The sequence below is a fragment of the Equus asinus genome, chromosome 28 (assembly GCF_041296235.1).
Source record: "Equus asinus isolate D_3611 breed Donkey chromosome 28, EquAss-T2T_v2, whole genome shotgun sequence".
Taxonomy (NCBI): Eukaryota; Metazoa; Chordata; class Mammalia; order Perissodactyla; family Equidae; genus Equus; species Equus asinus.
Window position 1 is genome coordinate 39,269,806 of NC_091817.1, and position 15,797 is coordinate 39,285,602.

The 15,797-nt window shown below is 43.3% G+C and overlaps 1 protein-coding gene across 2 annotated transcripts; it reads right to left on the minus strand.

The window, feature by feature from the left end:
- Positions 1–473: 473 nt before the first annotated feature.
- On the minus strand, positions 474–15,729 carry KARS1 (lysyl-tRNA synthetase 1). 2 transcript variants are annotated; one of them, XM_014847019.3, is made up of 15 exons: positions 15,590–15,725; positions 12,962–13,141; positions 10,901–11,054; positions 9,514–9,679; positions 7,356–7,449; positions 6,803–6,989; positions 6,591–6,716; positions 5,036–5,155; positions 3,863–4,025; positions 3,566–3,739; positions 3,329–3,414; positions 2,893–2,978; positions 2,127–2,253; positions 1,324–1,467; positions 474–764 (listed from the first exon to the last, which is right to left on the minus strand). In XM_014847019.3, the coding sequence occupies exons 2-15, from the start codon at positions 13,105–13,107 to the stop codon at positions 660–662; spliced, it is 1,878 nt and encodes a 625-aa protein (XP_014702505.1). In that variant the 5' UTR covers positions 13,108–13,141; positions 15,590–15,725; the 3' UTR covers positions 474–659. The 2 variants fall into 2 exon arrangements, with proteins under 2 accessions (XP_014702505.1, XP_014702587.1); XM_014847101.3 differs by lacking the exon at positions 12,962–13,141 and having other exon boundaries at positions 15,590–15,729.
- Between the last annotated feature and the right edge of the window lie 68 nt (positions 15,730–15,797).

Here is a 15,797-nt window from a genome sequence, read left to right on the forward strand (position 1 = left end):
AGCCATACTAGACCCTTTGCTGTTCCTCACAAATGCAGTCCTCTAGCCTGGATCACCCTTTTCCCTCAGATCTTTACTTAAATGTCACCCAGAAGAGGTCTTCCCTGATCATATATTTAAAATAGCACTGTCCCCTCATCCACCTCTTCCTGCAAGAGCTCCTGTCCCCTCATCCTGCTTTTTCTTCTTAGTATGTACCATTACCGGATATAATATGTATTTACTTATTTCTTGTTTGTCTGGTTGCCCCTCACCCTCCTGCCCCCAAAGAAGGAATTTAAGTTTCAGGAGGAGAGCAGGGATTTGGCTTTTGTTCACTGCTGTGTCCCCAATCCCTTAGGACAATGCCTGGCACAGAGCACACATTAATATAAATTTGTCGAATGAATAAAGTGGTATAATCCTAAACATTTTTTAGGCTATCTGAGAAAAAGTTGACATTCCAAAGGTAAAAAGAGTGATGGGACAAAGAATAGAGACAAATGGTTTATTTGGTAACAAGGAATAAAAAGGAAATCTTAATTCCTCTTCTCTCCTCTGGTGGCTGACCTGCACTGTGATAGTCAATGGATAGAAACACACAAGAATTCCCTTGCAGTCCTTGATCTTTTGCAGAGATGCAAAGATGCCTGAGTTATATGACTTGCAATGATTGTTTTCTAGACAGAAGTGCCAGCTGTTGTGCTTTCCAATGTGTCAGTGGTTGCTACATTCTCCTTTTCCTTCTTGTCTTCGGGTTTCATGGCAGGAAACAGAAGTACTTCCTACAGGAGAGAAAACGCATTTTGAAGCTAAGAGGGACTCAATTTTTCCACAGCTATCCACCCAATCCTTTTGCCTCTGGTTCTTGTTATGACCAAAATCCAAAGATCTGTTCTTTTATTTCAACTCAGTCCCTCTGAATGACAGAGGATGGGAAAGGACAAAAGCACAGCACTGCTTAGAGCACGATGTCAGAAAAATAAATACAGACGCTCTCTTCAAATATGATTTCCTCGTCTATAAAAATCGGGTAATGACAGTGTCTGTACCTCATAGGGCTGACAAATTAAATGAGATAGGGCATGTAGAAGGCCTAGCACGTTCCTTAGGTCTTTAGGAAATGCAAACAATTAGTATTCCTTCTGCCTCAGGCCAAGGAAAACCCCAGATCCTATAAGGTCAAGATGCTCTGATCCTCCTCCTTTGAAGTTGCATGTCACTCCTCTGCCTGTCCTCCTTCCAGCCCAAAGCTCTATCTTTATTCTCCTGGCCCACTGTGCGCCCCCTCACCAGAGTGGCGCTCCTTCAGGACAATGTGTGCTGTAGAGGGCGGCTGTTTACCTTGATGTTATTGGAGTCTGTGAGAAACATGGTGACGCGGTCGATGCCCATGCCCCAGCCAGCGGTGGGGGGCAGCCCGTACTCCAGGGCGGTGCAGAAGTTTTCATCTATGAACATGGCCTCATCATCGCCAGCAGCCTTGGCCTAGACGAGGAGAGAACCAAACAGTGACAATGCTCCAGGCTGCACTGTCTCTCAGTGTCTGAGTGAGCATGTTCAGAGGGTTTACCATTTCTCTCAAAGACCCAGAGGTCAGGACTGATGAACTCCACTTCAGAACACATGCAAATTTCTCTGTGAAATGAAAACACCTCCACTGCCTGGGGCTCTGTGAGTCCAGTGAGACTGACTTTCCAAGACTCTGATGACTCCTAAGAATCTTTCTCCCATTTCCAGAAACTACCCATCAATGGCAGTGCTAGTGCAGGCAGCCTGGGGGACTCTGTCTTCATGACTCTTTACCTGCCTCTCATCCCCAAGCCACCTCAATAAATGTGCCATCTGATGAAAATTATGTTCTTCTTAGGCAAACATTTTCAAGAGAAGTCTCACACTGCCCTCACAGATAATCATGCCTAAGCTCTTCTTATGTAGAAAATTCTAGGGCCCAAACTAGTCAAGTTCTCCATCTTCAGTGTGACTTCACCATGGAGGAGGGAGGAGGAGCCTGTGGCTTTATCCTTCATTTCTGTTGAAGTCACCAAGAGATGCAGACAATGAGAGACCAGGGTTAAGGCTGATATTTTCCAGTCAGTGGGCACACCGATGAAATATGTGCCTTTGCTCACACTCTCCCTCCTTACCTTGGCCTGTTCTTCAAAAAGCTGCCGCTGCCGCATGGGGTCATTCAGCTCAGTGTAGGCATTGCATATTTCCTTCTTCATGACAAACAGCTCAAAGCGCTCAGTCAGGCCCTCTTTAGAGCGGTGCCTGGGGACAGGAGACCAAAGGAGAGGCTGAATATACAGGTTCACTAATAACATCTGGTACAACAGAGTTCCTGAATTCTATTAAAAGTGTTACTGATTGTGACTTGGAGCCTGCATGCATTCTCAGCACCAAATCATTTAGTACAATAGTGAGGAAGATTAGAGATAAGGAAGCTTTAATTATCTTCACAAACCTGTGCGGTAGACTGTTGCACTGAACCATAGCTCCTGTATTCATGCCCTTCTGCAGTCCCTGTCACACTGACTCTGGTCTGCCTACATGACTTGCTTTGGCCAATGGGACATCAGCAGAGGCTTGATATGTGCTTGCGCCCTGGGCTTTATTCTTTTGGAATGCTTCCTCTTGGAGCCTAGCGACTATGTAAGGAAGCCCAGGCTATGCTGCCAGAGAGAGGCTACATGAAGACGCTCTGGAGGGTGAGATCCCATGTGGAGGAGAAGGTACCCTGGCAGAGTTCCTAGCTGAAAAAAGCCACTTGAGTTACCTTAGCTGACACTATGTAGAGACTACCCAATGAACCTACAAGATTTTGAGAATTAATAAATTGTTGTTTTATGCCACTAAGTTCTGAGGTTGTTATGCAGCAATAGGTAAATGAAACACAATGCTTTATCTTACCATTTGGCCAAAGGGCTCATTATCTGCGGGTGATCACAGATGAACGTAGGGTTGATGCACGTCACTTCCAGGAACTCCCCGACGAGCTTAAGGAGAAAACAAAGCAGAACTAGAGACCCCTTCTGAATAGCATTTTGATTGTCCCAGTCTTGGCAGAAGAGGACTCAGCTCCTACCCACACCTAACGCTGTAAGGATTTATCCTAAGTTTCTCAATGGGGCTGGTTAAGGACTAACTGAGATAACATACCCAACTCTTTGGCACAAAGCTTAGTATAGCAGGAGTTCAAAACTTATTAATTCTCTCATTTCTCTCTTTAGAGCTTTCCTGCGAAGCTGTACGAGTTACTTCTCCACAGTGGAGTACACTGTCATAGGGGGCAGGTGGCTAGTGACCACTGGATGAGGGCATGTACTAGAAGCAAATGGCCTTTCACCTTATCAAGGAGCCTGGCTGTGGTCCGAGGTGGAGGGCATTCAACACCTTTTGCCACACAGATATCATCAAGAATTTTGCGAGTTTCTGTAATACAAATGTACAAGTTAGAAGAGAGAATATCACAGTACCCCCTAAAAAAGTATATAAAGAGAGTGGTGTGGGAAGTTCTAGCCCTGACCTAATTCAGAGCTGACCAGGAAGGAGGGCCATAGAACAGAGGGGTGCATCACTTTACCTTCAGTTTCGAAAAGGTTAGTTTCTGGCAACTTCACCCCCAGGACTTTCTCAAGCTCTTCTACCATGTTGATTCTCCGGAAGGGTGGGGTGAAGTCAATCTCCTGGGCTTGGCCCTCCGGGCCATCTGGATGGTAGGTTACCTTGTAACTGCCTGTAATGTGCTTCACCATCCCTGGGAAAGAAATCTGTCATTTAAAGAGGACCAAAAGGAAGTCCTCCTGTAAGCAGCACACCAGCCCTTCAGACATGCATGAAGGACAAAGGGAGCCGATGGTGGGGGGGGGGGGGTCGTTACCTGAAATCATCTTCTCTGTGATTTCCATGAGATCGTGATAGTCTGCATAGGCCATGTAGAACTCACAGGTGGTGAACTCAGGATTGTGAGTCAAATCAATTCCTTCATTCCGGAACTGGCGCCCAATTTCATAAACCCGGTCAATGCCACCAACCACCAGCATCTAATAACAACATGTGGCCATGGTCATAGCAGCTAATCTTGTCTTAATAGCTCTGGAAAATTTGTCTCTAAAAGCTGTAACTTGGTTTTCACAGCTCAGTCATGCTTTCAGGTCTTTATCCAAATGGTGAGTACTGTCCTCTCTTTAGGCCTTTGTAGTGGATAGACACCATTCACTTTGGCTTCCCAGGACCTTCCGTGGTCTGTGGTGTCCCCCATCTCCAAGAAAGAAGGCTCTCTTGGGGTTAGGATACAGGCATGTGACCCAACTCCCCACCAATCAGACACACCTTGAGATGTGTGGAAGCTACTGAAAGAAGATGCGGGTATTGCAAAGAATTCTTCTGGTGAACAGGGCCAGAGATATCTAGCTTTTAGAGGTAGTAACTGCAGAGGTCCTAATGGCAGTGACCTGTGCCTAGTGCCAGGGTTATGAGCTGTGGTAACTGCCCCTAGTGGAAAAGATATGGGGTTCTCCATGGGAACAGCCCAGTGTTGTAACTGTATGGTCTCCAAGCCTGATTCTCTGATCCTCCTGGAAATTATGAGCCTCCTTATATATACAAATACATTATCTTTTTGCTTAAACTAGTTATAACAGATTCTGTTGCCTGCAGCTAAGAATATTGAAAGACAGTCTTCTATATTTATTCTGGTGATTTCAAGATATTTATTTCCAGCTTCCAGACAGGATTAAGCTCTTTCTCCTACGAAAGACTAAAATCAGATCTAATCCAAGGAGGAGTGTAAACTTAAAATATTATGAGAACCAAAGTAGGTGAGGAGGATCTACAGACCTAGGAAAGACAATTCCTTTGCCCTCTGACCTGCAATGCTCTACTGATCTTGTAGAGAAAGTCGAAGTGTAACACTCACAAGGCTGACAAATTAGAATACTCTCCTGGCAAGTCTACGCTCACTGTTCCTCTTCAATCAGACTATACCTGTCTAGCCAATGGTTTTCCAACCTCCTGCTTCTCTAAGGAAACAGGGCATCTTCTTATTAATTACCTTATGGTAGAGTTCTGGAGCAATTCTCATATATAAATTCATGTCCAGCTCATTGTGGTATGTGATAAAAGGCTTGGCCACAGCTCCACCTGGGATGATGTTCATCATGGGAGTTTCAATCTAGAAGACAGGGAGAAACATTCAGTCCACAGACAGAGGTCCTCAAACCAGAGACCTTGGGGATAGCTCATGCTTTGCATGTCTAAACCTGTTATAGCCCCAAGTATAGTTAAGTTCAATAGTAAAGTGCAAGTGGTTGACAAAAAAGTAGAGTTAACTTGATTTTCCAGAGCAGTTTCTCAATTTCTATTAATACCAAACACTATTAACATAGTACCATAAACTTTCGCAAGCTGTAAGTGGGAATCTAAATGGGTATAGCCTTGAGTTCAAATTGCAGTATTAAAAATTTAACTGCTTATATCCTTTGACTTAGTTATTCTACTTCTAGAAATCCATCCTACAGAAACAGCTGCATGGGGCCGGCCCCGTGGCCGAGTGGTGAAGTTTGCACGCTCTGCTTTGGCAGCCCAGGGTTTCGCTGGTTCAAATCCTGGGCACGGACATGGCACCGCTCCATCAAGCCATGCTGAGGCGGCGTCCCACATGCCACAACTAGAAGGACCCACAACTAAAAAAAAAAAATACACAACTATGTACTGGGGGTTTTGGGAGAAAAAGGAAAAAAATAAAATCTTAAAAAAAACCCCCCAAAAATCCCCAGCTGTACCTGAGCACAAAGATGGTCACTGAAACATGATAGAAGAAAAACAGAAACCTAAACTATCAATAGGGGAAATAACTTATGCAGCATTAAAAAGGAATATAGATAGATAGATAGATAGATAGATAGACATGCAAAAGGCTCCAGATTATAGTAAGTGGAAAAAAGCCAAAAAAAAAAGACCCAAACCAGATCCACCACAATACATATAATGTGACTTCATTCATGTTTAAAGCAAAAAATAAAACCCTCCCAAAACATTTACACATGTACCCATCTGCAACATGCACAGGTGTGTATGTATATATGCATAGTAAATGGCATGGAATGATACAGACCAAACTCAAGTTTGGGGAGGGAAGTTAGTTGGGATAAATAAAAGGAGACTTTGGTTTTGCTTCTCTTTCTTTATTGTTTGAATTTGTTTTACATGCACTCACCTTTCTCATACAATTAAAAAAAATGTTTCTAAATAATGCTTTCCCCAAAATTTCCCTAAAAAAACTTTTTTCCATTTAGATAAATTGAATAAAAACTAAAAATTTTTTTTAACGCTACAAAAAAGCAAAATGAGTTGATAACACATTGAACGTGGCATCATTAGTGTGTGGACAGCCCTACACTTTGTCCATTATCTTAGCAATCAGATCCTGTCTTCCTACTCAGGGCACTAAATAAAAACAGAACAAAGACACTGGCAAAAAAGGGGACTTTTCACTGAGCATAAAGGATATTGACACAGGATATGCCCCGGAAAAGGGAAGAGAAGGAGTAGTAAGAGGCAAGCATAGCAAGGCGGCTAGTCATGTCAGCTAAGGAACTCTCCATCACCTCTAGGAAGCCCAACTCATCCAAGAAACTTCTTATATATGTGATGATCTTAGAGCGGATGATAAATTTCTGCCTCACAAAGTCATTTAGGATCAAGTCCAAGTATCTCTGACGATATCGTGTTTCCTAAACCAAAAGCAACAGAGAGAAATCACTGACATGTCTGCTTCAATGGTATGATAAATCACAGCTAGGAGGCCACGAGAGCTTACCTTGTCTTTGAGGCCAAAGTGAAGATGAGGTAACATATGCAAGCAAGGAGACAGCAGTGTGATCTCATAGGGAATGATGCTCAGCTCACCCTTCTTGGTTTTCCCAGGATTCCCCTGAACTCCAATTATGTCTCCCCGACGCAGTTTGTTATTGATACGAATAAATTCTTCTTCTGATTTATAATTCCTGAGTGAAAGGCAAATGTAATTCAGTATACAATATTCCAAATTAACACTGACCACTGGTTTACTCTGGAACCTTCACTAAACTGTTAATGCTTAATTACTGGGAGCTGAAGAGGAAGCTCAGATTCATAGTCAACTGTTAAAAAAGTATTACCTTTTATTTTTAACTGCCACACAACCTGATAGCAGTCATTATTCTTCAGGTGATCAGATGGCCTTTTTATTCTCTTTTCAGCCTTACCCAACCATACCCCATTTCTTCTAACTTTAAATACTAATGGGAAAAGAAGAGCACACAGACCTTTGTCCCCAACTGTGTTGCTCTGGGCCAAACTAGAAAGGCTTATAACTGGATATTTCTATATACCTGGAATTGGCCATGACTTGCAACTTGACGCCCTCTCCTCGAAGATCATAGAAGATGAGCTTTCCCCCAGAAGCTCTTTTGGCATGAATCCTACCTAGAAAAAGAACAGCAAAAATACTGATTGACAGAACCAGAAGCCATTTCGTGATATCAGTTCCAAAAAGCTCTCTGTGTATTATTTACGTCTGGGCAGAACATAAAGTAGAACAACTTGATTTTAACCTGATGCCTAAGCCCTGCCTTTTTCTTCATGATAATGATCACCAGTCAAACCAATTAAAAATGTGCAGGAAGGATGTTTATTGGATTCCTAGAAGATGGCAGTGTTGGTGCCAGCATTGTTTTGGGATCTTCCTGAATCCTCACATAAAAATAAAAGGACAACTAGATAGGCAAGGCCAAAAAACTGTGGACGAAATTTACAACAAAATTATGTTGGAAGGTATTCCCAAGAATCCCCAAATACAAGCAATGGGGCAAACCACCAAGAGCCCCAAGACCTCCATACAGGAAAAAGCTGTAGATAGCAACAGGGCGTCTGATGGGTCTGAGAACTGGAAATCTCCCAAACAGCCATAAGTATTCACCGGAAAATGTGGCAGGCTGAGGGGAGGAGAGCAGCTGAATCTGGGAGGGGATCTGCCTACTGCCACATAAGTGAGTACAATGGGCTGCATTATGAAGGTCTAGGGGCCGAAGCCCTTTAGTGCAGCCCCAGGAACTCTCTAAAGTTTACAGCCAGGGATCTTTTCTACACAAGGCCCCACAAAATTGAACCAGACCAGGAAAACAGAGGCAAAAGAAAAAAAGGTCCAACAAGAGTGAGGAAGGGCAAGAGAGCCTGAAAATCTCAGAAAGCAAGCTGTTATATTTCTGAACACTTCACAAAAACAACAGAAGAGGGAGCTCAGTGAAGCTGGAAAAGCTACCTGAACCAAGCTTCCTGTTAACATTCAGGAAAACTAATTTCATACAAAAATAAGTAATGTGGTCAAATACCACACACAGTTACTAAACAAAAAAAAAGAGAGAATAAGGAGAGTAACATCCCCACAGTGAAAGCACTTAAGAAAGACAGGCTCAGAAAAGACAAAATTCTATTTCGCACTGAGCTGAAAGACATTAAGATGACAACACAAAACATGAAAACACAAGTTAGAATCAGAAAAACTAAGAAATGAGGTGACACATGAAAAAATTAGAAAGAAAGTGAAAAAATCATCTCGGAAATGAAGACTAAAGGAAACAGGACTGAATAAATACAACAAATAATGCCTTGAGAGAAACAAAGTGGAAAGGAGGATAAAATTAAAAAATCAAAGTATACAGAAAGAGATAAAAAGGATGTGAGAAAGAGTGACAAATACCAAAAAGCAGCAAAGATACATGTGGATAAAACGAGTCCCAAAAGTAAACCAAAGCAAGAAACAGAATACAAAAAATTATATTCAAGAAAAACTTTCTAAAATAGACTTGAAAACACGTATTTAAAGGGCACACTGGGTACTGAAAATATTAACCAGAATGACTAGCATGAAGACGTATTTGGGTAAAATCACTGGACTTCAAAGAAAAAGAAATTTTGGGGGCATTTAGCTATAGGCAGGAGGTTCTCTCTGGGTGGTAGCATTATGGCTAACTAAACTTTTCTGTGTGCTTCTTTGCATGTTTCAATGTCCTAAATTTTCTACAACTAATAGTTTTATTATTTTTTTGGGGGGGGGAATGAAAGATTTAAATTTTTTTAATTAAGAAGAGATCCCACACAAGATATTAAACTCCAAAATAACAATGTTCTAGAAATGACAGACTAGCACAAAGCATTTTCAGGCCACAGATTCACATTTTTTAGGAGCCTGGGGCCATGGCTCCCACAGATGAAGGGAAGTCCTCATAAAGGACTATGAATGAGCAGGAGCATCAGGCTAGGAGTCCCCCTGAGACAATGCCCCTTCCTCTGCAGCATCACCACTGGAATGTGATCTCACGCCTCAGGGCTGCTCTACTCTCTGTGAATAGATACACTGGCACTGTCCCTAGTAAAGCAGCCTTAGACACAAGCTGCTTGAAAGCCAAGATCACCCCAGACCCTTCTTTGCGCTACTGGAGAGGTATGCCTGCTGTGGGAGCTCAGCAAACTGCCAGGAAGGCTTCCTACCTGCCACCTTTAAGGTGATGTCAGTCAGGTGGTCCCCAGGCTGCAGGTGGCTGTATTCTTGGATGAAGTGAGTGAGTGAGATGTCTACATGGAACTTGTGTGGGTACGGGTCTTCCCCACTGACCTTCAGTTGGTGGACTGCTTGGCTGCGGATCTTGTAGTATTGCTGTAATAAAAAAAAAAAAAGAGCTTTGAGAAGTTGAACCTGGTCCGAACAGCGGCCCATCTAGCACAGTACTGTATTCTGCCTCAGAGGAGCCCCAATACACTGAGGTTTTTTTTTTTTTTTTTGATGAGGAAGACTGGCCTTGAGCATACATCTGTTGCCAATCTTCCTCTTTATTTTTTTTCCCCAAAGCCCCAGTACATAGTTGTATATTCTAGTTTCAGTCATTCTAATTCTTCTATGTGGGATGCTGCCACATCATGGCTTGATGCGCAGTGTGTAGGTCTGTGCCCAGGATCCAAACTGGCAAACCCCGGGCTGCCAAAGTGGAGTGCATGAACTTAACCACTCAGCCATGGGGCTGGCCTCCATTGAGGTTCTTTAACTGAGCCATCTGCACTGTTGAAATCACGGGATTGGATATGGAGTGAGATTTGCACTTAAAATATGCAGCATGGCCAGATACACAGCTGGAAATGAAGGCCAGAATTCCAAAACGCAAGATTCAACAAAAAGAAAAATCAGAGTTCTTCCTAAAATAATAGAAGTTAAATGGTATAGGTGGCCTTGGTTACCACTTTTGTGGAACCATCTGGATAGTGAATCACTTATCTTCTTTCCTACTTTCCTACCCCTGGCCACACATCAGACTTTTCCCCAAAGCCTGGAGAATGTAAAAAAGAAATATTCTACAGCAGGGGTCAGCAAACTTTTTTCTGAGGCAACTACTCTAATGTAGTGTGAAACCAGCCTCAGACATACGTAAACAAATGGGCATGGCTGTGTTCCAAGACAATTTTATTTACAAAACCAAGAAGGAGGGTTGGGGGGGAGGGGCAGTGCTGCATTTGACCTGTGGACCACAGTTTGCCAATTTCCTGTCTAAAGTAAACCCTAGTCCATCTTCAGGGAGACACTTTCTCTGGGGCTGCTATAAGGCCCAGCTAGTTCCAAGGAGATTAATCAGTCACTTGGAAGTACTGGGTTCTCCCAAATGTCTGTTGGGAGTTGATTAGAAAAATACTCAGGGCCTATGCCTTTATCCAGGTGGAGTGGTAGGCCCACTCCTATCTCTTTGCTGTGACCCAGGGCCCAGTGCCGGTTCCAGTTCCTATTTGTCATCTTAGTCACAGGTCCCTCCTACTGTCTGGTCCCAAGGAATCTGCCACGCTCCACCAGAAGCTTCCGTGTGCCCAGCCAGGTGGTGGTCAGAGGACTCACATTTGGGTCCAGGCTCTCCTCCTCTGCACCAACACCATTGTCAGCAGTGTGGTTGGTGGCAGTGGCTTGGCTTAGTTGTTTCTCACTGAGCTCCTTCTGCTTGGCCTCCTTCTCTGCTACTTTCTTCTCAGCTTTCAAGCGTCTCTTTAGCTCACTGTTGGGAAAATGAAGATGTTCAATGTGACAGCTGCTTGAAGAGTCCTCTACTACGTTCTGCCCCATAGCCACTCATCAAGAATATGAATAGCCTGGGGCAAATGCTCTGGCCCAGTTCTACACCCCCACCTCTAGGCTCTTAGTCACTGAACTCTATATGTGAAAGAGACAAAGGAAAAAATTAGCTTAAAATAAAGATGTGAGAGATCTTTCTCAGTTTCTGCTTTCCAGTCTGAGGTCTTTGGCATTAGATCCCAACTAAAGCTAAGATACACCAGGACAAAGAAAATCCTACACGCTAATTTATATATAGAACAGGAAAAAAGGTTTCCCAGAAAATCAGCAAGATAGGCTTTTCTCAAGCTAATTAGGCTAGGGAGCTCCTTGAGGCCAGGGACTGAATTTTAGTTGTTTGGTATCCTCTGTAGAATATGAAGTTGCTAGAGTACCACACCTGTGATAAGGCAACATCTCTAGCTCTGTCTGCCACCTCTCTACTCTCCCCTAAGGAGTGGGTTAGTCTGGGGTGGGGTGGGGGAGAGGTGGCTCTTCAGAGTTCAAGGAATACTCTGCTGACAGTCTCTCCCTCAGCACTGATCAGTGCATTGACAATGGCCCTCAGCATTGGTCTCACTCTGCGCACAGGAGCCTGACTATGACGACAAACTCAGTAGAACAGTGTACACAGCAACATGGCATAGGTGATGATATACCCTCTTTGGAGTCAGATGCCTGGGAGTACATCCTGACACATCTACCTACCACTTATGTGAACTTGAGCAAGTGACTTAACTTCTGCCCATCTGTAAAATGGAAATAATAATAGACATTCCCTTCCCCAAATGTGGTGGGGATTGAGATAACGTATGTAAACAGACGACCCTGTCCCTAGCATTTAGTAAGAACACAAATGTGAGCTATTCTAGGTTATCTCTCACTATCTTAACCCTTCACTCTCTGCACCCAAGACAGAAACCTTACAAATTCGGATAAATTTCTGGTCAAATCCCTCACTATCCAAACTCTTGATACTTATCACCTGAGACTCAAAAACTAATTTGGACAACTTGGTATCCCTTATGATCTGAAATCTTGCTATCTGAACCCAGAAACCAAACAGATTTGGGTAGAGACGGATACCCTCATTATCCAAATAGAATTGATCATTCTTTCAAACCACCAATGTTAACTGAATATCCTATAATAATGAACCACGGCAAATGATCCTCAGTCACGATTGCATATTGTCTGGCTTCAGGACACATTCTTAATTTTCAGTGAGTTTAGAATAACTCAATTAAAAAAACTTAATTGGGGATTTCAAATGGTCATCTTTTAAGTAACAAAACTGGCTCTCAGGGCCTCAAAGCAGGCATCTCCGACTGGATATAATTTGTCTTCTAACAGCTGTGAAGACAACCTTTCCAGAACAGTGTGCCAGGCCTACTGTGCTGTAATGAGTCAGCAGGCATCTAAGCCTATCTAGTTCTTCCTAGTATTAACATAATAAACCTGTGTTCCATTCAACTAGGTGTTGCTCTTTAAATCAAATCAGTCATAAGGATAAGCCAAAAAGGCCCTGGGGATAGAACTAAGACTAGAAACCAAACTAATCTCAGGAGCAAATTTCAGAAAGACAGGAAAGAGAAAATACCGTATTAGAAATTCTTTATTCATACACGGGTTTTGTTTTCTGCACTGTTCTAGAATAAGATCCAAAAGTCATCTCAAGAATCTATGGATTGAGAATTCGAATTTATTAAAGAGAAAACGAAAAAGGACCATTGATTCTGGTAGCAGGGCTCTTTGTTTCCTTAGTAACAAGTCCAAAGGCTTAAAAGACAGGAACTTAGTAAGGGAAGGAATTTTGCTCCCAGAGCAATAAAGAAGGTAACAGGCACCAACCTTCTTTTATTAGAAAGTGGCTTGTCCTTGCGAATCGCTGTGAAAGGAGCAAGTTGACACAGTCGCAGCTCCCTCTGCCCCCACTGTGCCCAGGAGGTTTGGCGCAGGGACCCCCTAACAAGCCTTACAGCAGCTTGCATCAACATGGCAGAACACCCTGGAACTAACGATTACCACCACCTAACAGGAAACACAGAGATGTGGTGTCAGATGGGACAGACAGTATATACACACCCAACCAGCACTCCTAGTCTTATGGGTTGGGTGAGGGGGATGGGGGAGATTGTACCTTTTAGTGTCCCATTTTACATAAGACCCTCTTAACTGACAGCAACTCTGTAACATTTACTGTGCTGCAACTGTAACTGACAACGTTCTTGGTCCTGGCTATGGTAAAAAAGAGGTGCAGATCCTGCATCAAAACTCAAGAGCGAGTCAATCAACAGTTTGCAGGTAGAAATGATCACAAAATTCTAGAAGATGGGAGATAGGACATAAGGCAGTATTTCTGCAGCCCCTCACATGTGGTCTCTCCTGGAGATGAAATACCTGGCCACAAAGATGGCAATGGGAAGTATATAAAATTATCATTATCAACTGCAAACTCTAGATGAAGCTAAAAAGTAAACCACACAAAAGGACCTCTGAGGTAAAGATAAGACTTGTTTAGAGTTCTAGAAACAAGAAGGAAAGGAGAATTTCAGGAAGGGTCTTAGACTACATTATGTTTAAACATTAACACTGGAAGGCAAGAGAATTATAGGGATCATATTCTTTACTGCATTCAAATAAATTTGGCCTTTCGTTTGGGAATGAGTCACCTGGAAGGCAGCCCTTCTCTTCTTAAACTCGGAGAAAATAACTGGCATAAAATGGTGCTCACTAAAGATTCAGACCAAGAAAGTTCCAAAGAACAATTAAGAAATACAATCATGTGCTGCTTAACGATGGGGATATGTTCTGAGAAATGCATCCTTAGGTGATTCTGTCCTAACGTGAACATCACAGAGTGTAGTTACACAAACCAAGATGGTACAGCCTACTACACACCTAGGCTCTATGGTACTAATCTCATGGGACCACTGTCATATATGCAGTATATTGCTGACCAAAACATTACGTGGTACATGCACAAATTATTTTAGCCCGTAGTCCCTAGAGAAACATATGACATCAATAGCAGATTCTTTTAGACAATGTGACGAAGAGGTATGGTGCAGTCAGTGTAAAGAGCATGGGCTGTGGAGTTACGGACTTGATTTTAGATTTCTGCTCCAGAGCTCTGGATCAGTGATAGACCACACTTTAGCAACACATTTAATCACCCAGAGCCTCAGCTTACTAAATTGAAAAATGGGTATTAACACTTGCCTTGCAAGGTTATTACTGAGATCAGACAGGAAGTCTGTATAGTTGTAGCACAGGGCCTGACACACAAAAGCTATTTTAAAAAGTGGTTGCTATAATTAATGTAAGAAAAGTCAGTAGAAAGGATTTGGTCAGTTTCCTCAATTTACCTTAAAATCGCACTTGACTACGAGGTATCTGTGATATACAACCCTAAAATTCAATTACTGACGTAAAGATCAAAATCCAGTCAATTTTTCCCAAAGGCAGAAGTCCAAGACCAGGCTCTAAACATTTATAGGGATCCATCAGACACTCTCAAAAAAGACAACATATTAGGGTGCCATCAACCATAAATTTAGGTATTTCCTTTCCCATTTTTCTAGAATATTTGAAGTATAAACCCAGAGACACAAAAGGAAACATCAATTCTTACTTGTTGAGTGCAGTTCCATCAGGGTTCTGCAAGGGAATTGAGCCCTCGCGCAATAAAACAGCCTTTATATGTAATGAACTAATTTCTCTCCTATGCCTCTCAAATAGCACTATTTATGTACCATCTTCGGGGATATTGAGAAAAGTCATTGCCTATGTTCTATGAAGAACCCTGGCTGATAGGGAGTGGAGTATTTAGAGAATATAAGACGTAGTCAAAGAGCGGCTAATCTTGGTTTGTTTAAATTTACTTTCATACTCCAAGGATTTGGGGTGATTAGCAAAGATATACCCAGCAGTGTAGGAGCAACTTGGTGTACTGGGCTGAAGAAGGCAGTCCTTACTGCTAGACACTGCTCATTCACTCAATACTCACAGATCCCTGGAATAGCCAATATGGATAGGTGCAGGACACTGTTTCAGAACTGATCTCTTCTACATAGAAGGTTCAGAATGGCCTTGGTGAGGCCAAGAAAAACTTGGAGGTCTTTCTGGAAAGCTAGGGTATTTAACATTTCTCCAACCTCCTCATCGAGGCGTGGCTTCCTCATAAAAGAACGCATTTCTCAGAGAGGAAAGGGAAAGAGTCAAGTTTCGCTTTTCTCTCCGTCACCTCTCAGTCTTCAGTATTCTCTTACTCTAGGAGTAGGACGGGGGAACCCCGCCGGCCCCAGGGCATCCTGGGGGATAGAGTTTCGGGGAGTAGCGGCTACGTCCCGGCGCGTCCGTGCCCACGAGAACCGGCAGGAACGCCCCACGCACAGCCACCTCTCCAGGAGCCTCGAGGTGATTCCTGGCCCGGACACTCCGACCGCAAAGGCCTTACTGACCCGCAGCGACACTTACTTCTTGCTCAGTTTCGGCTCGCCGCCGTCCACTTTCACCTCAGCCGCCTGCACTGCAGCCATGTTTCCCGAGGGCTCGACCTAAAAAGGATGAGGTCTCACGGCAATTTCCAGGTCAGGGTCGGAAGCCCCACCACTTCCGGGGCGAGAGGGCGGGCCCTCTTTGCGCGCTGCAGCCGCGCAGGCGCACTGCGAGGCTTCGCGGCCGC